Genomic DNA, 21,145 nt, shown 5'->3' on the forward strand with positions numbered 1-21,145 from the left:
GAGTCACAGGCATTGCGTGATTGGTCAAAGCAGTTGGCGTTTACATTGGGCGCTCGACTCGTAACACGACTCTCGGTCTGATCAGCTACATCAGCAAAATGACATAACGCTTTTCGCCTTTTTTAGGCTTTTTTCAGCTTTTTTGATGGCAGGCAAGTCACAAGACGCTTTTTGTTATGTTTTTATCTATATATAGATAAGAAAAGCCGTAACTACTCTTTCCAAGCCTCATGTAATTCTATTTACTTCTATTTACACATGCACACTCGGAACCGACTTGTCCCAAAAGGGACATAGATTGCGGCTTGTTGGCTTTTCCGTATTTTTGGTGGGGAAAAAGCCGAAAAAAGCCAGACAAGCCGGTACTGTATGTTTACTGATGTATATGATGAGTGAATGTGGGTCTGGGGTAGGGCCAGGACTAGAATAGATTTATCTTTTGTCGTATAACTGTCAATGACCATTGTGGTTTACTCCATTCAAAAGAACCCCAGCCTGAACCTGAACTAAAATACTAATTGGTATTAATCTCATACTAATCCTATACTAATTGGTTTTATTTCATACTATTTCTCTACTAATTTGTACTAATTTCCGTGTTAATCCGCGTTAACTGCCCTGTTAATCCGTACTAATTAGTATGAATTAATTTGATAACCTAGCGAATTCACACTAATTAGTAATAATTAATATTAATTGAATTAATGCCAATTAATACTAATTACTACTAATTAGTATTAATTAATAAATCTGCATTTTCCTGATGCGCCGACCCTTCGGTGGAATTACTCTTAGTCAGTTTCAAGATTTAAACCCATCCCCCATCTGTTAATAATGACACAAATTCATAATCTCTTACTACCCACTCCAAATTTCAAACTCTCATCATCAAGTTATTCATTCGCGATTTAGGTTTCATCAACTGAAAATAGCGCCCCGAGACACGACCTCCGTTCAAATCGAAGTACTAGTTATACATAGTACCCTAAAAGTTGAAACACACCGGGCTCAAAAAAACAATGGCACCGAACAATCATCACCTATCACCACCACCATCATTTTCTCCCTATTGCCTTCGATCAGGGGGACCATTTTCGTAGATGATAACCAGGCCAAGGTAAAAGCGAACTTTCTTAGCCTAGGTTAGGGCCGTGACGCATACGGTCCAAGTTAGCCCAGTGAACCACACACACACTAATGCCACTGCTTGTGACCCCCCGGGCTTATACGAATTTTGGGTGATGGTGCCAGTGGTCACTGGTTGAGCTACCGCCTCATTCCAGGACTGTGGGGATGAGTCGTAAACGGATTGGGGATCAGAGGATCAGGCGACCCGACGGGAGTGAAAACTTTCGAACTTCAAGTCTGTCAACCATCATTACCATTCCCTTCATCATCATCGTTTTAACCTCCAACATTTCTATTTCCATTTCCATTTCCCGTTCCCAGGCTTCGATCAGGGGACGAGGAAGGACTCGGAACTATCACTGTTATTACTATTTTTCGCCGTGATAACCAGGCCGAGGACGAACAATTAAAATAGTAACGGCTGAAGTGAGCCGGTGGCTCTTTCAAATTTGTTAATTCTGAGTTGAGCTACCGTCTCATTTCAGGACCAGGACTGTGGGGGGGTGACATGCCAGGTGGGTCGTACAGTGTACTTATCAAGTACTCATAGAAATCGAACGCCAAGTACTGTCACTGAGGGATCAGGCGACCCGGCGGGGGGGGGGGGGGAGGGGACAAGTACAAGTACAAGTCCAGCTACAAGTAACTGCAAGTATTTGGACGTCTACTGGTGGCGGCCCAACTGGGCAGCCTGTGATATGGGTGGGCTGCTTTCAACTTTGAAAGATGGTAACGGCGCAAATGATTGAAAGAGTCTGTTGGAGAATGTCAAGCTACGACTTCACTCGACGCGATCAATTCTATCGATCAGAGCCTATAGGTGGGTTCTGAGAGGGAGCAACCTCTGTTGAATTTATCAGAAGCCATTCCGAACTGGTACATAGATTATTGTTTTCTTTCCTTCTTTGCAACATTCCGAGTCTTTGGAACCTTAAGGATAAAGACTAAACTAGAACCTTAAATTACCGTCCCCTTCCCCATGACCAACTTGGACTCGTGAGTCGTAAGTAGTAATACTACTATATCAGTTTCGAGGAACCCTTTCTTTTGGAACTAAGGAACGTACACCACACTAAAGATAGCTGATTCGAGCGGGGCCAGAACTTCCTCATACGTAGGAGTGCTTGAAACAGTCCTCGTGAGCCCGGGAGTCTGTTGAAACTTTCGGTACATACTACCACTGTGTTCATGGGATCAGGATGAATGTATACATCCGACATCCGACCCCCGCACAGCGCTCACCGACGAACTATGTACTTATGTACAGTCCTATTTATTCCAAATTTATTCAACGGTTGTTCGGGAAGATCTCCATCCACTGATGACTCACCCGCCTCTCGACAAGTTGAAGGGACCCGAATGCTGAAGCGCTGATCACCATCACCATCATCATTCCCTTCAAAACACCTCGATCGACCCAGGATTTTCCGAACCCTTGACAGCAGAATTGAAGGCTGTCCAACTTCGGCTCTTGCGTTTGGCAGCCTTGCGGAGATTGCGAAAAACTGAGTTGAATTGGTACGAGGAATAATGAATTCATATTGTATGTTATCGAGTCATCAATTCTTTTCGCTATTGAATCTTGAAAAGCGTGGTCAGGGACGAAGGTTCCAGGTTCAGGGACGCGTAAAAAGAAGAAGTTCCACTCCTCCGTGCGAACTGACGGAAGTAAATAATACGAATATGTCCGTGGACTCACACCAAGGGTTACGTGAATCAAGGACTTTGGATTGGGTATTGGTTGGGTATGTATGTATAACTTAGATAAAGTGGCAACAATGAACGTCTGGACGACAGTATACATGCGGTTTTTAAACAACAAAAACACGGGTAACCTGCGCGGAATGTGCTGTATCTGTGTGTGTGTCACAAAGAAAAAACGGTAATCGGTATCGGTATCGCAAAGGAAGGAACTAAGCAGAACAAGTACATAATACATACACCCCAACTCAAACTCATAACCCCCAAGCACAAAAAAACACAAAAAGAAAGACCAACTCTCAACCTTAAGCCGGCGGACCCATCTGATACTCCTCAACCGTAGTCGTATCATCCAACCACTCAGACGACATATCCGAATCCGACTGACTAGACTTAAAAATCGTATCCGGTAACGGCACCGCAAACTCATCTGCGCCTATCCGGCCAAGGAACGTCGTCGTTTGACCTATAGCATTGAAATTACTCATCGTTTGAGCACCCGTACCCGTACCCGTGCTGTGATGTTTGTTGAAAGCGACGTGAGGGCGGGTGTGGTGGCCTGAACGAGAGCCGTAAGAACCGTAAGAGACGACTTGGGTGTCGGCGGCGGCGCGGAGGTTGAGCATGAGTCTGGAGATGGGAGGTTAGGTGGGGTGGGTTTCTGGGGTAGATAGAGTTGTCTTACCGAGCGACTAGGACGGCTGTGATCCTGTGATAATAATAGAGTCAGCATCAAAGCGCCCCACTAGTGGATAAAAAGCTATGAACACCGACATTGATGCGAATGGAGCGTTGATGGCACTAAGATCGGGCTAGGTAGGAAAAGTAAAAGCACGATGAGCGGTGGTTGAAAGAGTTTCCGGGGGCGAGGGAAAGGCATTACCGTAGCGAGCTAGAGAATCAAGTTGAGCATTTACGTTTTTTTTTCTGAACAGAAATGTGAGGTTGACGTACCGACAATAAGAACACGTTTGTCAAGTTAACAACAAAAATGACACTGTTGGTGAGGATTCAATAAAGTTGAGGGCCAAGGGAGAAATCCAAATATTCTTACGCGAAGTAGAGCGTGCCGTCTCTGATAACCAATGTTATGAGCGGGATTAAGGAGCCGGTCAGGCGGTAGTATACCGCTCGACCGAGGGTCAAAGCGAATATCGTAGCGTCGAATGTCAGGGCCGCGATATAGAGTGAGGATAGCTCTGGGTAGGATTTACGTAGTATAAAACATGGATTCAGATTTTGGAAGGAAAAAATGAATTTGAGAACGTACGGAGACCAGTTGCGTCTTTGGGGTGAGGAATACATCCAATAAACCCTGGTGGTAAGTCTGCGGGAATGCCGGCTGGGATAGACCACTATAACGGTGATTTTAGCAATGTATCTGGCAGCGGTGGTTGTCTGTCTGTAGGAACAACGTACCCCCATGACGACGAGTTGTCCAATGTAGATCGGGAAGGTGACCCAGAGCACCCAAGCGGCTGAAAGGATGGAAGTTTCAGGAAATGATGAAACTAGACGAGGTGCTTGCGGATATCTGACCTTGCGAGTAGATTGCATGAACTCGAAGAACTAAAGTGATATCCCTTTTAGCAACGGGGATGAGCTTCCAGATTTAAAAGAACTAACTCAAAATGACTGTGTGGGAGAAACAAAGATTAGAATCTGTTACAAGCAAAAAAGCTCCGAAGACACTCACTTCCAGTTGCAAGACTGACAATAGGCCCGACAGCTACGGGTAACCAAATCCAATTTTTACACGTATCTCCAATCCAATTAGGATCGTGCTCCGATATCAAGTTGATGAGCGAGACGATGGGGGTGACATATCGGAAGGTCAAGAAGAGCCAGAAAGGAAAACTTTTCTTCCTCTGCCAGATGTATTTGACTTCATCCTGATTGAGGGTTAGTTTGGGGTTGCGGGGTGATTTCAATAACGCACGTCAAAGGTGATGATATGGTCGTAACAAAGCATAACGGTGGATGCGAGGACATGATACTTGTTCGCCAGCCTATCGTGAAGGTTCTTGAGTCGAATAATGGATGTCAGAAGGATGGAAGACCTACAGATGTGCATAAGCTGTCGTTATGATCTTGAGAGTCTCGGGGGACAATGGAGCGGACGGGTCCATCGTAGGTGCTGGAACGGCGGGACGTTGAAGGGGGAGTTAAAGGCTGTCACTTGAGGATGTAATACAGCGGATTTATATAAAGGAACACGCGATTTAGAGCTAATCACGTACTAGTGACGGAGTTTACTTTTTGGGAGCTCGGTAATACGAATATAGTTTGTTTAAATGCGGTGAATGTATTGACCCGGCGGATTTGATATTGACGTACGCGTGTGGCTATCACAGTTTGGTGCTTCAGATATCAATATTAGTCTAGCTGCTGGATAACCTACTGTTGTGAATCAGACGACGCTCATCAACTGTCTTCAGCATCAACATCAGAGGAAACTGACAATGACCTTGAAGGCTGCCATCTACTGTGGGAAGTTTCGGTGCAGAGCTTCCGTCCGATGAAGCCGACCAAGCGCCCTGACTTAGCGACCACCAGCGCCCAGCGCTTCAACAACATCGGCTAGCTCCTCGTTTCGTTTTTTTTTGTAAGCCCAACCCTGCAAACGGAATCGTTATCTACGGCTGCGACATCGACTCTCTTGATGGTGATGGTGGCACGATGCACTTCGCTGGCCAAGGAACAAACTTCTCGAAGAGGTACACATCTGTACAACGCGGCATTGAAAGGGAGATAAGTCAAATGAATGAAATGATCGGGAACTGACAGTACCCAAGGAAGTCACCAAAGCCACATAGCAGCACACAGCCTTGGAGGATATTGCCAGAGCTTCTCTGTCCACTACGCCTGTGCTCCAAACCTCCGTCAACATCCTTCATAACTGCTTGTTGTAATCTGACGCTTGTATCAGAATGATAAGAAGAAGTTTCACGATATCAGGTCCTCATCACGACCGCTTCTTCGAAATCTGATCCAATTTCAACTACAAAGTTCCAAGCTTAATAATGGTTAAATTCACAGTGATTCCCCGTCTCAGAAAGTGCTATTCAACTTACCTTTTCTGAGCCTCTCTCAACAGTAATCTTACGTTTTTTGGTGGTCGGCCGGCTTCTGCTTGACTAATCGTTGTCCATCAGAGCCCATCGACCTCGTCGTATATATACCCTTCCCTTCGTTACCAACCCCAAAATCATTCCCTCCAACGTTGCGTGCCATGTTCGATTTACAATCTCTCGGTTTCAAAGGTCAAATCCTCACAACCTCCTCGCCAGACTACGACGCTGCCAGGGACCGTTACCCAAAAAACGCCGTCCTCAAACCTTCCTACATCGCTCAACCCGCCACCGTACAAGACATCCCTCTCGCAATCAAGTTTGCTCTATCTCAAAATCCTCCACTCGAGCTCGCAGTCAAAGGAGGAGGAGTTAGTCCTTATCCTGCTTCATCTTCTGATGGAGGGCTCGTGATCGATTTGAGCCACCTCAAAGCCGTCAAAGTCGCCGATGACAAACAGTCTGTCTCTGTTGGTGGGGGCGCCCTTTGGAGTGACGTTTACGCCGAGACAGACAAACATGGTGTGGTACCTATCGGTGGAAACGTGCATTTCTTGGGTGTTGGTGGTGTCACTCTCGCTGGAGGGTACTCCAATCTATCCGGGAAGCATGGTCTCGGTGTCGATAACATTCTTCAAGCCACGGTTGTTCTGGCTGATGGAAGGGTTGTGACTACGAGCGAGAAGGAAGAACCTGATCTTTTCTGGGCTATCCGCGGTAAGACCTCACCCATCTATTGGTCTATTAACTGTAAACGTTTAATCAACCTTTTTTTTGACATTCAGGTGGCGTTAACCAGTTCGGAGTCGTCGCAGAGCTCGTATTGAAGACCTACCCTCTATCCAAGGCAATGACTATAGGAGCCATGGTTTATCCCGGAACTGAACTCCAAAACGTCCTCGCAGCACTACACGTTCGTCGTCCATCCCACCCCCTCCCCTCCCCTCCATTACCGCTAAAACCGGTTTATTGCTCTTCTAGAAACACCTCGAGAACCACCATCCAAGCACTAAAATGATTCTCATGTTCGCTAGAGCCCCACCTGACTTCTATGTACGTTTCCATAGTACTTCAAATTCGTGATTCGTGGTTCTCAAACTAACCCCTTTTTAAAAGCCCGGTCTTCTCCTCCTCCCCTACATCGAAAATGACGCCACGCCACCGGACGAAGTCCTCGCTCCCTTCCGCGAGCTCGTCAAACCCATCTTCGAAGGCCTCGCAACCGTAGATGGCTATCTCCCCGTCACCCACGGCGCTGACCAAGCTCTGAGTGGTGCACCCCCTCGTATGTCTATCGACGGTGCCCTATTCGGTGATTTGTGGGACGATGTGGTTGGTCAGGCTTTTGGAAGTTGGGTTGGGTTCACGGAGGATCCGGAGTTTAGAAGTACGATTGTGATGTGGGAGTTGGGACATAGGGATAAGATAGTGGAGAGGAAGGTGGAGGATATGGCGTTTGCGGCGAGGGAGAAGCATTATTATATGGCTGCTATTCCGAGGTGAATTGGTTGATCGGGTCCTTTCTTTTTGGAGTATGAACTGAATTTTTTTTTTTTTTTTGAAAGATTCACCAACGCCTCTGGAGATGCGAAAGCAGCAGAATGGGTCTCGAGTATTACCAGCCTCGTTCGGACATCTCATCTTGAGAAGACAGGAAAAGCTCTTATTACTCCCCCCAGTTTCGCTTTGAGCCCCCAGAGTGTGCCTGCTGAGAAGATATGGGGCGATAACCTTCCCAAGTTGAGAAAGTTGAAGGCCAAGTATGATCCGAAGAAGGTTTGGAGCAAGGGGTGGTGTATTGAACCTGATCCAAAACTCTAGTAGTAATAGTAGAAACGTTCCCAAAAAACCAAAGCTTGTTTGTAATACTTGATGTATGGGTGTCGATTTTGTATCGAGATATTTGATGTCCTGGTAAGGTGACCGTTGTTTTGGATCCCACCAGTGAGAGCAATGCCAAGGTATAATTAGTGTAGCTCCATGATCGAGGGATTGGTGTTAAATTTGGCGTCGAATCAATCTGAACTTTTCTAAAAGTGTCCGAAGAGCCTATCATGGGATTTGCCAGGCAGGGATAAATCGATAACTACTTCTTCGTGGGTAGATAGGTGGACAAGGGCGTGTATCCCGGTGACTAGTTATAGATTGTGAGAAGGGACTCCCGAACAAGCCACGCTGGTACAAGAAAAGAACATGTAATTATATCTCAAATCTGTGTCGACTCTCCCTTTGATACATCATTCCTGGTTGTCAGGAGTCAGGACAATCCATCAATTGAACCTTAGAGAGAAAGAGAGAGAGGGAGAGAGAGCAACACTATCACAAACCCTACACCCCACGACTGACCAGCTCCTGAATTCAACTTGCTGTTGCCAATGTTCTGGGAGAAAGAACAAAAGGCTCGAAAGACATACGATGTTCTCCTGTTCCTGGTATTCCGACCTGGTATCGTTCCGCGCCACTTTGAGCGAGGCTGAGGAGTTGGCACATCGACTGCTACCCTGAGAGCAAAACCAACGATACCGTGACGGTCTATACCAGGGTTCGGGTCGGTGTTGGGTCGGCGAGAACGAGAAGGGGTTGAACTGAGAACGTGGGGTTTCATGAGTCTATTTGCAGCGAATAACTGATGCCAACGCGAGATGGATGACAGGACGCCTTGGTTTTGTCCAAAACCATTGCATGAAGTGGCAGGGCCTTTTGGATCGGATTTCAGCAGAAGAACAAAGGGTTCTACAATATTCTAGCAGAATGAGTATCTTCGAATCCCCAAGAAGAATATTTCTGCTTACCTGGCAAACGATGACATGAATATATCCCGCCCTCTAAAAATCTCCGATGCGTGTACTAGCTTGCTTTAAACCCCCACGCGTATTTTGGAACGACCTGTACCATGTGGATATTCTTGCCATCTTGGTGAAGTGTTAAGTCAGAGAATTGTCACGTACAATCCGAAAAAACTCTTACCTTGAATTATAGTGCATAAGCAATGTTGGTGACGAAAGACAACAACGTTCTTCTCAGGCTACAAGGAGAACTTGTTTTGAACCGTCTCGCTCGACGCCGGCTGACTGATAGTAGATGGTTTGACAATGGTTTAAGAAAAGAACTGGAATGCATCATGCAACTGTCAAGTCATTTGTCAAGTCGCACTGAGTTCTTTTAATCGGCTCTTGGAACTCTTCGTTCCATCCGAAGCGTTGACGAGGAGAGAAAGGGAAAAAGCTCGAAGTCACGTTGAGTTTCGGAATCCCGGAGTGAGCGGGTGTACCGGCTCCGGTGGTTCCGGTGGGACCATGTTCTCGTCCACGGTCCCCGCCTTTCAAACTTCCCTTCCTTCTAAATGAATTCGAACTCAAAGTGTTGGTTTTCGACATGATATCGAAAAAATCAATCTTTAACTCCTCCTGTTCCTCGTATCAATTGTTTTCAAGTTGTTGAATTTCACAAATTCCACAGACTACACTTGGCGGTTGTCCTGTGGTCAAAAGATGCCACCGAACATCTTTAGAAAAGGCGGTACCTCATTTACTGGACTCCGCCCATCTCGATACCGCGATTCCACGTTGACCACGTTCGATTGTGCTCTTCTTCTTTGAATCTACCAATGGGCGGGAAAAGGATGCTAGCTATATTGAAAGGAATCAAGATTGACGGGAGATCTAGACTTGGGCATTATAAGAATGTGTGCAACTTTCTGTTACTTAAACTGGAAGGCACACGCTAATAATCATTTGTTATCCCTCTCTGATTTAGCTCTGCTGTCCCGAGATTCTTGTGTTTTCCGATTGTACCATTCAGCGGCCGGGTGCCACCATCGACTATTCTGATTGCTAGAATACCTTGATGCGCGCTCGTCGTAGATATGTATACTTTCGCTCTAATAACGACTCTAGTAGGACCTTATCTCGCTTCATATGTCTGATCTTTACTCCCTTGGTTTCAAAGGCCAGGTTTTCACGCCCTCCTCGCCAGAATACGACTCAGCCAGAGACCGTTACCCAAAAAATGCCGTCCTTAAACCCTCCTACATTGTTCAACCGACCTCCGCGCAAGACGTCCCTCTCGCAATCAAGTTCGCTTTATCTCAAAACCCGCCACTCGAAGTTGCAATCAAAGGAGGAGGTGCCAATCCGTACCCGGCTTCGTCCTCTGATGGAGGTCTGGTGATTGATCTGGGCAACCTCAAAGCAGTCAAAGTCGCGGACGACAAACAGTCTGTCTCGGTTGGTGGCGGTGCACTTTGGAGTGACGTTTATACGGAGACGGATAAGCATGGTGTAGTTCCTGTTGGCGGAACGGTGCATTTCCTGGGTGTTGGGGGTGTCATTCTTGCCGGAGGATATTCTCATCTATCTGGAAGGCATGGGCTTGCTGTGGATAATGTTCTTCAAGCAACTGTTGTCCTGGCTGATGGCAGAGTCGTTATTACGAATGAGACGGAAGAGCCCGATCTTTTTTGGGCTATTCGTGGTACGTCTCAAAAAGCATTTCTCCGGGGTCTTTCACTTCTAATTGTTAATCAAACGCTTGGATCCGAAACAGGTGGCGTTAACCAATTCGGAGTGGTCACAGAACTGGTTTTGAAGACGTACCCTCTCCCTGGCCCAATGACTACAGGAGCGTTAGTCTATCCTGGAACTGAACTTCAAAATGTTCTTGCAGCATGGCACGTTCGTTATTCATGTAATCTCAGTTCCCTCCCTTCGCACCGCTAATTTGTTTGTGTCATTCCAGAACCACCTCGATAACCACCACCCGAGCACAAAAATGATGCTCGTATGTGCTCGAACACCACCTGATTTCCGGGTACGTTCTACGAACTGTTTCGAACGCCGACACATTTCATTGAATCTCGCGTCCTCTCTAGCCCAGCCTACTGGTCCTCCCTTACATCGAAAACAACGCAACACTACCAGACAGCGTCCTTGCTCCGTTCCGAGAACTTGCTCAGCCCAGTTTCGAAAGCTTCACAACCGTCAACTCCTTCTTGGCCGTCTCTCACGCCGGCGACCAAACTCTCATCGATGCACCACCTCGCCTACACATCTCCGGTGCCCTGATAAGTGATTTATGGGACGACGTCTTTAGTCAGGCGTTTGACAGTTGGACTCAGTTCACGGAAGATGAAGCTTTTAGAGGCTCAGTTCTGTTATGGGAGTTCCCGCATCGGGATAAGGTTGCTGAGAAGAAGGTCGAAGATATGGCATTTGCGGCGAGAGAGAAGCATTATTTCTTTGTTGTTAATGCGAGGTTCGTGGTCCTATATAGTATATAGCTGTCTGGGTGTGGTATGTGTGGTGAGCTGACTTTCTACCTGCCTTTTATATTCTATTTTATATATATAGGTACACCCTTGCAACAGAAGAGGTAAAAGCCGTCGAATGGGCTTCCGATCTCGCTGGGCTGGTTCGAAAAGCCCAAGTTGAGAAAACTGGGAAGTCTCTAATTACTCCTGCTAGTTTTGCTCTTAACCCTCAGACTATGATGCCTGAAGGAATATGGGGCAGTAACCTTCCTAGGTTGAGGGAGTTGAAGGCAAAGTATGACCCACAAAAGGTTTGGAGTAAGGGGTGGGTTATTGAGCCTGATCTGAGGTTGTAGGTTGCTGGAATTTTCCAGTTAGGGTTCTCTTTCACTTAATTCTGTCACTTGGTGGTGTACACATACATGGAAGAAAGCAGTTCAATTTCTTTGTAGCTACGGGCAACTGGGCAAAGCCTCAGTGGATGAATATGTAAATATGTGCAAGAGTTTTGTTATGATGGCTGTACTGATAAGATATAAGATAAGATTGTCCGTTAGCCGTATTGATAGGGAAACGATTTGAATCAGGATAAAGCAAATGCGTGGAAACAAAATGGAAGAAAGTACTAACAAGGTCAAAATACAATGTAACGCCGCCGGAAATACAGTGGAGCAACAGAGGTAAAAATACAACGTTGTCGGGAACAAATTTGGGAACAAAGTCAAATATTAAACAAACAAGAAGGATTGAAGAGTTCGGAAGTCCATAAACGTCCTTTCCCTCCTCAATCTACATACATCTGCGCAGGTTGAGTGGGATGCGTTCAGTTCAAATTCCTCACCTCCCAGGACTGTCAAGCATCAATTATACCTCCCAAAACTTCCCGGATTATCATACGGCGGCCACGTAGGAACAGGTTCTGAAGGGTATCCCTGCGGACCACCGTAGTAGGGTGTTGGAGGAAATCCACCCTGTCCTCCGTAACCAGTGGGAACTGAGTATGTTGGTTCTTGGTGCGTGTACGGTGAGTGATAACTTGAGGTGTCTGACGAGACTGACGAGGTCCACGCAGGATGCGACGTAAAGTGTTGCTGTTGTTGCTGAGCCATTGGATAAGTGCTGCTTTGATGTTGCGGAGGATAGAGGCCCATGTTTGCATGCGACGGAAGATCAGAAGGATACCAGTCGTTACTCCTGTCCCCGGATGGTAGTTGTTGTGCTAGCAGTGAGCTGTATTCTTGGGAAGTGTATGACGTTGCTGAATGACCATAGGACTGGACCTGATGCGACGTTGGGTGGTTTGCAGAAGCATAGCCAGATGGAATAGAAGTGGCTGAAGGTCGGGATAGCGGCCTCCGGGACGAGCGCGAAATGCCGGGTGAGACGTGGGAGGTTCCATCACCGGACGAAGGAGTTGGAAAAAACGAACTGGTGGTCGGGTAGGACGATCCAGAAAAACGGTCTTGCGAGTTCGAATGCGAGGAATCGAATTGCGTGGGATATGGACTAGTCCTGGTATGTGAGGTGCTTCTGCTGTGTCGAGAAGACGCTGATTTGTGGGCCTTGGCTGCCTCAGCCCTGCCGCCTTCTGTCGTGCCATCGGTGAGACGCTGTCACATCGAGAGGACTGTTGAACGACGTACTGTGGTATTTAGTGGGAACAAATCCATTGGATTCGTACGATTGTGGTGTAGTCTCAACGAAGCACGTTACTGGCTTTGGTTCTATATTCAGAGTGTCACTCAATCTTCACAATTTCCGACGACCGTGCAGCACGATCACTCACTTCCACCCATGGTGATTGCGTACTTGATGTCGTTTCGCGTCAAAGGTTGAATCACACTTGTATAATTCCTCTTGCGACGTGCTTGTGAGCTTCTACGTCAGTCGTATTAGAGTATTGAACTTGAAGTTCTTGAGCTACCGAATCCGGCGTTTCGTCTGTGGTTTGAGTTACTTTCTGACCTCTTCCTTCTCTTCAAGAGATTTCCAGCTCGAGCTTTTGTATCTCCATCCGCTTTGACGATCGAACAAAGCCTGACTCCTTCGCCGTGGATGCTCATAGTGCCGCTGGCTGAAGCCAGCATTACGCGTCACCTCCGAGACCATTTCTTCCACACCTTTGTGGCTGTCAGACACGGAACACGCGAAGGCTGCCGATCGAGGGTAAAATGGCAAGTTCCATTCCTATTATCCTATAAAAGAACAGGACCGAGGTAAATATACTCAGTTAGGAACTGAGCGGACTCACGAGTCGGCATTCGGTGCATTGCCACCTTTGTCGGGTCTCTTTGATGTGGGAACAATCCCGACGCCAAAGCTGTAAATTCCGCTTTGACTTACAAAACTCTATTTGTCATTGTAGGACCAGATGAGAATGTGGACGAAAGACTGACAATGCCGAATTAATACCTTCCGTCTGTAGTATGTTCAGTTCCGCGGGCCATTAATTGTAGCTGTGAGATAGAATTTAGTGAGCTCTTATTGAGTCAGGGCGATAAAGCAGAATAAAGCGTACAGTACAAAGTTTCACAGGATCAATGTAGCGTTGATTCTGTCTACTTTCTGACCACGTCATGAACGCCGAAATTATGTTGTGTGGCGAGACAAAGACATGTGAGTTTCCAACCTTGAAGGAGCAAGGTTTCATCTTCGGACAAGGCGAGCAAAATTTCCAAGGAACCTCCCGGGAAGAAAACACACGGCATCCCAGAGTTCACAAAGATTTCATAGACAGTATGATAGGTGAAGGGGATAAAGGTTTCTGGAGTTGTTCTACTAGGCTTGAAAGTGACCTGTCGCAGTGGCACTGTCGCAAGGTACGTGTCTGCGATAGACGTTAGTCTCGGAACAGGTCTATAGCACGACGGAACTTAAGTATGTTCCTCTTCTCGACGTAGTTTTTTTACGACTTCACCGTTATTGAATATTTCCACGTATTTGAGGGTAGTGTTTCCTGTGTTTTCAACGTAGTGACCTATATGTTCGAGGAGACATTGCATTCAGTATTTACGACAACACCCTCAAATGGGAAAAAAGATTTACCCAGTGAAACTGGCACGTATGCCGGGCCTCAAATGAGTAAAACTGAACAATTAACCATGTTCGGTCTCGCCAATATCACCCGCCTGGTAGTTGAATGTATTGGCCGTACTCCGTCCGGCAGAAAACGGTTACCCTTCCTTGATCTTCCAAGTCCACTTGTCCCATAGTACTAGGGTGCCACTAATGTAGGAAGTAAAAGGATGGTCAAAATCCCTTTACTAGTCACCGAAACGGAACCGAGTACAAGAGAATGAAACGTACGTGAAGTTTTCTCAGTGCACCGGGTTCAACCGTAACCTCTGCAACAGCGACCGTCGTGGATATTTTAAAAATCCTTGAATCGGTTATCTTCACGGTGCCTCCTCCTAGCTTAGTGGGCACGATTCCAGAGGATAAGAAAGCGAATGGCAAGGAAATAATCTCCTGCTGGTCGGTTGGAGTGTCCGCACTGACCGAAATTTCCATCAGGGAATATCTGGTTACAAGTAGGAGTCGGCAAGGCATACAAGAACAGAGGAGTTGATTGACGTACCAACAGGAATTCCGGAGTGCTAGGAGCAGCGTGAGTTCAAAATTTGAGCTGACGTAAAGGTCTTTACGTCTAGTCACTTCCATTCCGCCACGTGACATTAACGTCTGTCTCCTTCCTCCTTCTGACCATCATAAATCAACTTGCTTTGTGTGAGTTCAAACACCATCTCTTTTTGCATACCCAATGCCTGTTATCTATGATAATGCTCCGGAAGCACAACGTCAACTGAACCAGTGATCAACTTGAAGTTAGGCCGAGTTTGAGTCAGAACCAAGTCAGAACACCCCATCATTGCACCATGAATTCCTGCAACCGAGTGTGTGAGTACCGGAACAACTCGGTAAACATTTCTCCGACAAATCTGACAGATGGTCGTTGTTGGCGTCTACCCAAATGATTCAGGGACGAGAGGAATGCTTGTGGTCCTGAAGGAGGTATCCGGGGTCCTTCACACCTCTCCGAACATGAAGTAAATTTAATACGCTCGACGATTTAGCCAATCTCAAGCCTATTTTCGACCTTCTCAAAGAGCTGGCATGTCTTCCATCCACCAGTCAGCACTGGACTACCCCGACTCCACTCAAATCAGCTCTTTCGGTCCCTCAAACCCGAGGTGAACAGGATGCCTCTATCTTTGCTTACGCGTCAAATATCCTCTAATTGAAGCAGTACGGATTACAGTGAACATCCCCGCCAAATCGAAAAAACACCTCCTGAATCCCGACCTTTGAAACGAAGCCTTGTACAATTGTTGTGGCGAGCTATTTTTCTTCCGATCATCGCTTTTGCATACCTTGGATTTTGCTATGCGGCTGCCACTCATGCCATTCCTGTTCACGTCTATAACATCAATAATCCGGGGGATCATCTATGTGAGCACCTCTGGCCAGTCTTCCGTAGCCATGATTCCTACTTATTATCACCCCCTCCATTGTCAGTTACTGTAAAGGCTGGAGTGACGACGATCAACATCATCATCATCGGGATAGCTTTGTTACCTCTCAGGGCTCTTCTGAGCGACCTCGAAGTGAGTTCCAATTCCGTACAGGCGTGATCCAGTCAACCTTGCCATCCTCAGAGCGAAGAATTCTTTCGGGTACTCCACAATTCCAAATCGGAGGGTGTCCCATTGAAAGCAGTCAATAATGTTTCTTCCCCAAGTCGCGACTTGATGCAAAGTTTGTCTTCGATAACCCGGAATAATTCGTCGAGTGAGACGGTGTCTTCCTGTTTCTACATGCTTTCATTCATAATTTTCCATTGTTGCAACAGAATATTACTCCACTGCAATCTTGGCTGGACTTTTCGCCATGATTATATCCTCATTGGCTCCTGCGGCACGTACGTACTTGTGTCCTTGTATGGCTTTATTAATGACTCTGTTTCTCTTTTTTGTAGTATCTGTCGGTTTGATTTTAGTTGAAGGCGATATGATGGCTATCGAGGTGGGGGCAGTAGCTCCCCAGAGTATATATCAGTGAGACTAAACGCGTTGCGTCCTATGTCTGCACTTAACAATGAACCATCCGATAGGTTCAGCGTCCTCAACGGCTTCTCGAGTGGCGCCAACGTCTGGTTCAACGGGCGGATAGCGGAAGCGGCAGCAATGGGATGGGTCCAAACTGTTCTAGGTAGAGTACTGTGATGACTCTCAAGTGTATTCTTCTGATCATGTTGAGGGCAGGAAAAAACATCCCCTTCCTTCCAACTTTCCCCCAGTACGGCGTACCTGTACCGCTACGGGTGGATCCTACCGCTCGAGCCCGCTATCTCACCGACGTCATCGTCCTCGACCCGGTATGCGACTGGGCAATCCCGAATCCACCTGCGACCACCTACAAAAAAGAGACGCATCAAATAATTAACATCACCCTCCCAGATCATTCCATCTCAGCCTCCTATGACGTCTTTTCTTGGAGTCAAAACAAAAGCATCGAGGTCATCGGGAGCGACTCTGAAATTGATTCGGCCACGGCGCTTATGAACACGACGAGCGGTGGTCCTATCACGGATGGAAGTATGGCCTGGATAGTCGCTCAGCTTACTTCAGGACAAAAACTTGACTTTGCTTCTGCAACGACCGATACCTCCGTACTGGACCTCAGTGGCATTCCAACGCAAGATATCTCTTATAACTCTACTACTACTTTCTCAAATCAAACGATGACGACGGTTCGATTCAGTGTTCTTGTTTGTAAACCTCGTGCCGCTGTCGAGACGCGAGAGGTCAGGCTGGACGGAAACGGGGGTTTAGAAGTTTCTGATCGGAGGGGGTTGATGAGGCAGGGCAATCTTGATGATGGGCAGGTTAGCCTACTGCTAGGGAAGGTATGAACGTCCGTTTGACCCCTAAGTGTCACGATTGGGCTAACGACTACTGTCTGTCTAAAGAGCCTCGTCAAATACACTACAGATTCAGTGCGTGGTATTTGTTCCCGTTCATCGAATCATGTCTGAGTACTTTTCCTTTCAGGGTCCAGATACAGGTTACGAGGGCATCGGACAAGCCGGACAAGTTCGACTTTTCTTCGGCCTTAATGTTTGGAACTGGACCGCTACTCCAGTCCTCAAACCCCATTCTCTCCAGGACATCACCTCAACCTACCGATCGGCAGTCCAAGCATCTATGACTTCGTACTTGTCCGGGAAGATATCCACTTCGTTCGTTCCCGGACGGATTCAATCCGTAAAACTCGTATTCACGAGTTCACTGCCACACGTTATAGTTTCTACCGTTCTGTTTGGGATTGTAACGATATGGATCGTTGTCTGTTACTTTCGCCCACATGCGGCGAAATTCACACTGGTTTCGGTGGCTGCAGTGTTGGGCCAAGGTTCCAATGTAGTAGAAGTATGTGATAGCGTAAGTGACTCCGAGGAGGTGGCCTTCAAGCACTTGAAGAATCGTGCTGTTCGGTTGGAGGATCAGAATAGGCCGGGGAGCGGCATCTTGCAGATATTGTAAAGGGGTTTTGCTTTTCTTCGTCGTTACAGTCGGAACAAGAGGCATTGGATTTCTTGAGGACTTGTATTTTTTCATGCGTTTGTGTACGTCGAACAGCGAAGTTTATCATTTCACGACATGGTGCTCGTATGGAGGGAGTATGAAGAGAATGCCTTTTCATGGTTTGAAGAAGAGTTGGATGACGACGGATATATCATATGAGGATCTGGAGAACGAAAAAGAACACCATGGGCAACCTTAATGATGACATACCAATATGGATTACGTGAAGTTGTTGAAGGTAAGAAGAATGGGAAAGTAAAAAGATACGGATCAAACACTGGCAAATGTGATTGAAAAGAGATTCAACATTGAGACATGTAGTACAGGTCACTGCGAGAGCTGCCATCTGCCTGAGTAGGGATCATTGTGCCTGTAGCTTATTCAATCCAGCAGACCCCGCTGTGTGAGTATCTATCTATCTTCTATCTATCTATCATAACTTGGCGGAGTGTCTGGGGGATGTGTTTCCCAAGGTTCCAGGCCCATGATATACCGCGTAAAATTCGGCGTTCTACCTACTACTTATCTGTCAAAAAACATTGCCAGGCTGTGATTCTGAATAGTTATGTTCATATTTTTTTAGAATGATGCTTCGGTTTTTACGGCCTGCCGACCTGCCCATGGCTTTGAGTGTCCTCTAAATAACCGCCATTCCTCAGGATCTGCGCTTTTGAACTCACCCTCCAATCATGGGGACGAACCTTAACGTGTTAGTAGCATGGACCACATTCCTTCTACCATTATGCGCTGCAAAAAGTGAGTCTTGTATTCCACCTTTTCCAGTCCATGGGTACTTACACCATCGTGACCGTTTCTTGCTCGAAAGATTGGGTATCCCTCCCGGTCCACGCTCCAGCGACTCTCGAAGACGACATTGGTCACCAAGTCGATGTCGCTGTAGGCACACCCCCTCAGAATAGCTCGTTCAATATCGGGATACAAGACTGGCTTGTAGCAACCCTCGTTCCACAGTGTATTTTCTGTCCTGTCGACGGGATGTATGATCCGACTTTGTCGACGAGCTTCAGAGTTTCCGTGAGTGGTCATCGTTCCTTTTCTATTCCGACCATACGACTAAGCACCTTCTTATATAGAACACGAGAGATGGGGATTTTGATCTTGGAGGGCTGAAAGGGAATGAAACGTTCACTTTAGGAGGCGTTTTACAAGACCTGAATGCCCCGATGTGTGAGTGAGTTTTCTTGGTTGTTAACACTCCGACTAAAGACGCCTACATTCAAATGCATTCTAGATTTCATCGATCAAATGGGACTCGAGCGCTCAAACCGCTTCAGTGGCGGTAAGTTTCTCTGTACTACAAGTCGAACCTTCAGCGCTTCAGTTGTTGGGCTGATTCAATTCTTATACCGACTTCTTGTAGGCCTACTTGGACTTGCCCCCACTAGAAACGAGTCATTACGTGGACGAAACATTCTCGTCCGGCTGGATGAGCAAGGCCAGCTTCTGAATCCAGTATGGGGACTCCGCTTGGGGGGAGATAATCCTCGACTGACAATTGGAGCGCTCGATCCAAACGAGTACGAAGGGGAACTGAACTGGGTACCGGAATTGAACGATGCCGGGATGATAAAGGTGGACGCGTACAGAGGGTATCAAGGGAATATCCTACCTTTTCAGTACCCCGTTACTGTGCCATTGAGCAGTGGTGAGTTTTCTCTTTGCTTTTCTTTGGCTTCTGAAACAAATTATCCGATTCCAGTCAGCATGAACATCTATCTGCCTGATATCATGACATACCTCACGAACGAATCTTTGATTGGACCGCAAGAGAATATAAATCTTGACACGAAGTACAATATAATTGAGATTCAGTGTAACGGGACTCAGCCACCACAGCTGCAGTTTTCGGTAGATATCAACGGTAGGTGGACAGTGCCCGACAATATTCTGTGTCTGGAGTTCACAAGGCTACTCCAACAAAAGGTATCAACTATCCGATCAACCAAGATGACCTGATTCGAGCCCCGAGCATAATATCTGCGATCGGATTCTGCAATATCGGGATCTCTCAACCGGTTCCGGCAGAATTTGTACTTGGACTGACCTTCCTGCGGAGTGTATATCTGTAAGTTGTAATCTTCAAACTCTCCCTTACTCCTAGCATCAATGACATTCACTCACTATAATGTTTTCTTGCTCACCAGAGCTTACAGATTCCCCACTGGAAACTGTCCAGGCTATTACGGATTCGCCTTTCCCAAAGGCTCTACGACGACTTCCGATCAAAAACCCAGAGACCCACCTCCTAGAGCCTCGCAATGCCTGTCTTTGGTCCAGCCAACTTCTACACCCACTCCAACAATCGCGGTACATGAAGGCAAGCACGGATTTTCGGAAGAGAAGTACAAGGTTTATGGGGAAAATGAGGATCAATGGGTTGCATTGAGGGGTGTGGGGGATTTGCCTGCCCTGAAGGTTAGAGGTGTTGAGGATAAGTCGGTAGTCAATGGTGGTTGAAGTCCAAGTTATTAATATCGATAAGTATGCGGGCGACCATATACAGTACTCGGGTAGGCCAGCTCATTACTTGTATGTCTTAACACACAAATCAATTGGAGAGTCCAGGCTCTCGTCTGCAGAAAAAAGATGAACCATTTAAAGAAAGATAGTACAGTGCGAAACTGCTCAACGTTCAACCCCGGTAGCATTTCGGTGCTCTTCCATCTGCGAGAATTAATGTAATCAAGTCTCTTCAATACGACGTGTGATGAGTTCATATTTCTCTTCTGCAGTTGCAGAGACGGACATGGGTTGGGAGTAAAGAGAACAAAAAAAGAATCGAAAAAAAAAATCGCGCGTTTCGAAAACACGTGCTGTATCGGTATTTTCGGTCCGTCTACATTTCTCGATTGATCTGTGGCCTACATTGACTTGTTAGCTCGCACTTCGTTAATATCCCCGCAATGCCTGGACCCGGTGGCGATGAAGAACGAAGCAAAAAACAGGTGTACTACGCGGCCCATGGTTTCTTGAGCGGTTCCTTTTCTCATCTTCCAGATCTACATTTGCGTGGGTTGGGCCTTGGCCGGGGGCAATAACGACGTTGGAGAGGTCGGGAAAGGACCAAAAGTTCTCCTTACTGCTGGGTTCCCAGCAAAACAGATCAGCGTGGTCGTTTGTCTCTGTGACGGTGAAATTGGTTGAAAATCAACCAGATATTTCAACCAACGCTTGGTTGGTTAGTAACCAATACTTGGTTGACGGTTGGTTGATAGTCAACCAATGGATTTTGGATGAAAATCAACCTATATTGGCCACTTTCAACCAACCGCCAAAGGCAGCTTTCTGGACCATTTTAGGTTGAAGATCAAGCTAATGTAGGTTGATTCTTCCCCTCCTTTTTCAACCAGAATTTGGTTCATTTCATTGGTTGTTTCGGGTTCTAATCGTAA

The 21,145-nt window shown here is 46.7% G+C and overlaps 8 protein-coding genes across 8 annotated transcripts; 4 read left to right on the forward strand and 4 right to left on the reverse strand.

The window, feature by feature from the left end:
- Positions 1 to 2,838: 2,838 nt before the first annotated feature.
- Positions 2,839 to 5,039, reverse strand: E1B28_013172 (uncharacterized protein). The gene is made up of 13 exons (XM_043158318.1): positions 4,894 to 5,039; positions 4,769 to 4,838; positions 4,526 to 4,721; positions 4,456 to 4,464; positions 4,369 to 4,398; positions 4,249 to 4,307; positions 4,100 to 4,184; positions 3,884 to 4,028; positions 3,784 to 3,826; positions 3,713 to 3,721; positions 3,604 to 3,641; positions 3,515 to 3,538; positions 2,839 to 3,459 (listed from the first exon to the last, which is right to left on the reverse strand). Exons 1-13 carry the CDS (start codon positions 4,956 to 4,958, stop codon positions 3,135 to 3,137), a joined length of 1,098 nt encoding a protein of 365 aa, XP_043003662.1. The 5' UTR covers positions 4,959 to 5,039; the 3' UTR covers positions 2,839 to 3,134.
- Positions 5,040 to 5,652: 613 nt separating this feature from the next.
- Positions 5,653 to 7,815, forward strand: E1B28_013173 (uncharacterized protein). Its single transcript, XM_043158319.1, has 6 exons — positions 5,653 to 5,925; positions 5,985 to 6,617; positions 6,686 to 6,813; positions 6,882 to 6,953; positions 7,017 to 7,399; positions 7,466 to 7,815. The coding sequence occupies exons 2-6, from the start codon at positions 6,062 to 6,064 to the stop codon at positions 7,719 to 7,721; spliced, it is 1,395 nt and encodes a 464-aa protein (XP_043003663.1). The 5' UTR covers positions 5,653 to 5,925; positions 5,985 to 6,061; the 3' UTR covers positions 7,722 to 7,815.
- Positions 7,816 to 8,181: 366 nt separating this feature from the next.
- On the reverse strand, positions 8,182 to 8,505 carry E1B28_013174 (uncharacterized protein; the record flags this gene model as incomplete). The annotated part of the gene is made up of 1 exon (XM_043158320.1): positions 8,182 to 8,505. One exon carries the CDS (start codon positions 8,503 to 8,505, stop codon positions 8,182 to 8,184), a length of 324 nt encoding a protein of 107 aa, XP_043003664.1.
- Positions 8,506 to 9,817: 1,312 nt separating this feature from the next.
- On the forward strand, positions 9,818 to 11,504 carry E1B28_013175 (uncharacterized protein; the record flags this gene model as incomplete). The annotated part of the gene is made up of 5 exons (XM_043158321.1): positions 9,818 to 10,373; positions 10,446 to 10,573; positions 10,638 to 10,709; positions 10,771 to 11,153; positions 11,249 to 11,504. 5 exons carry the CDS (start codon positions 9,818 to 9,820, stop codon positions 11,502 to 11,504), a joined length of 1,395 nt encoding a protein of 464 aa, XP_043003665.1.
- A 427-nt stretch (positions 11,505 to 11,931) lies between these two features.
- E1B28_013176 (uncharacterized protein) lies at positions 11,932 to 12,944 on the reverse strand (the record flags this gene model as incomplete). The annotated part of the gene is made up of 3 exons (XM_043158322.1): positions 11,932 to 12,736; positions 12,792 to 12,872; positions 12,935 to 12,944. The coding sequence occupies 3 exons, from the start codon at positions 12,942 to 12,944 to the stop codon at positions 12,009 to 12,011; spliced, it is 819 nt and encodes a 272-aa protein (XP_043003666.1). The 3' UTR covers positions 11,932 to 12,008.
- Positions 12,945 to 14,268: 1,324 nt separating this feature from the next.
- E1B28_013177 (uncharacterized protein) lies at positions 14,269 to 14,658 on the reverse strand (the record flags this gene model as incomplete). The annotated part of the gene is made up of 2 exons (XM_043158323.1): positions 14,269 to 14,373; positions 14,455 to 14,658. The coding sequence occupies 2 exons, from the start codon at positions 14,656 to 14,658 to the stop codon at positions 14,269 to 14,271; spliced, it is 309 nt and encodes a 102-aa protein (XP_043003667.1).
- Positions 14,659 to 15,261: 603 nt separating this feature from the next.
- E1B28_013178 (uncharacterized protein) lies at positions 15,262 to 17,690 on the forward strand (the record flags this gene model as incomplete). The annotated part of the gene is made up of 10 exons (XM_043158324.1): positions 15,262 to 15,338; positions 15,407 to 15,597; positions 15,664 to 15,752; positions 15,804 to 15,936; positions 15,998 to 16,066; positions 16,124 to 16,202; positions 16,259 to 16,356; positions 16,410 to 17,053; positions 17,117 to 17,143; positions 17,199 to 17,690. The coding sequence occupies 10 exons, from the start codon at positions 15,262 to 15,264 to the stop codon at positions 17,688 to 17,690; spliced, it is 1,899 nt and encodes a 632-aa protein (XP_043003668.1).
- Positions 17,691 to 18,421: 731 nt separating this feature from the next.
- On the forward strand, positions 18,422 to 20,210 carry E1B28_013179 (uncharacterized protein; the record flags this gene model as incomplete). The annotated part of the gene is made up of 8 exons (XM_043158325.1): positions 18,422 to 18,488; positions 18,559 to 18,767; positions 18,827 to 18,920; positions 18,985 to 19,032; positions 19,114 to 19,398; positions 19,453 to 19,614; positions 19,677 to 19,818; positions 19,898 to 20,210. 8 exons carry the CDS (start codon positions 18,422 to 18,424, stop codon positions 20,208 to 20,210), a joined length of 1,320 nt encoding a protein of 439 aa, XP_043003669.1.
- Between the last annotated feature and the right edge of the window lie 935 nt (positions 20,211 to 21,145).

The sequence above is a fragment of the Marasmius oreades genome, chromosome 9, assembly GCF_018924745.1.
Source record: "Marasmius oreades isolate 03SP1 chromosome 9, whole genome shotgun sequence".
Classification (NCBI taxonomy): Eukaryota; Fungi; Basidiomycota; class Agaricomycetes; order Agaricales; family Marasmiaceae; genus Marasmius; species Marasmius oreades.

Coding starts and splice junctions, on each gene's coding strand:
- E1B28_013172 (XM_043158318.1), bottom strand. CDS start 4,958: ATGGACCCGTCCGCTCCATTGTCCCCCGAGACTCTCAAGATCATAACG. Junction 4,839..4,893: donor ACGACAGCTTATGCACATCT/GTAGGTCTTCCA, acceptor CCTTCACGATAG/GCTGGCGAACAAGTATCATG. Junction 4,722..4,768: donor ACCATATCATCACCTTTGAC/GTGCGTTATTGA, acceptor ACCCTCAATCAG/GATGAAGTCAAATACATCTG.
- E1B28_013173 (XM_043158319.1), top strand. CDS start 6,062: ATGTTCGATTTACAATCTCTCGGTTTCAAAGGTCAAATCCTCACAACC. Junction 6,618..6,685: donor TCTTTTCTGGGCTATCCGCG/GTAAGACCTCAC, acceptor TTTGACATTCAG/GTGGCGTTAACCAGTTCGGA. Junction 6,954..7,016: donor GAGCCCCACCTGACTTCTAT/GTACGTTTCCAT, acceptor CCTTTTTAAAAG/CCCGGTCTTCTCCTCCTCCC.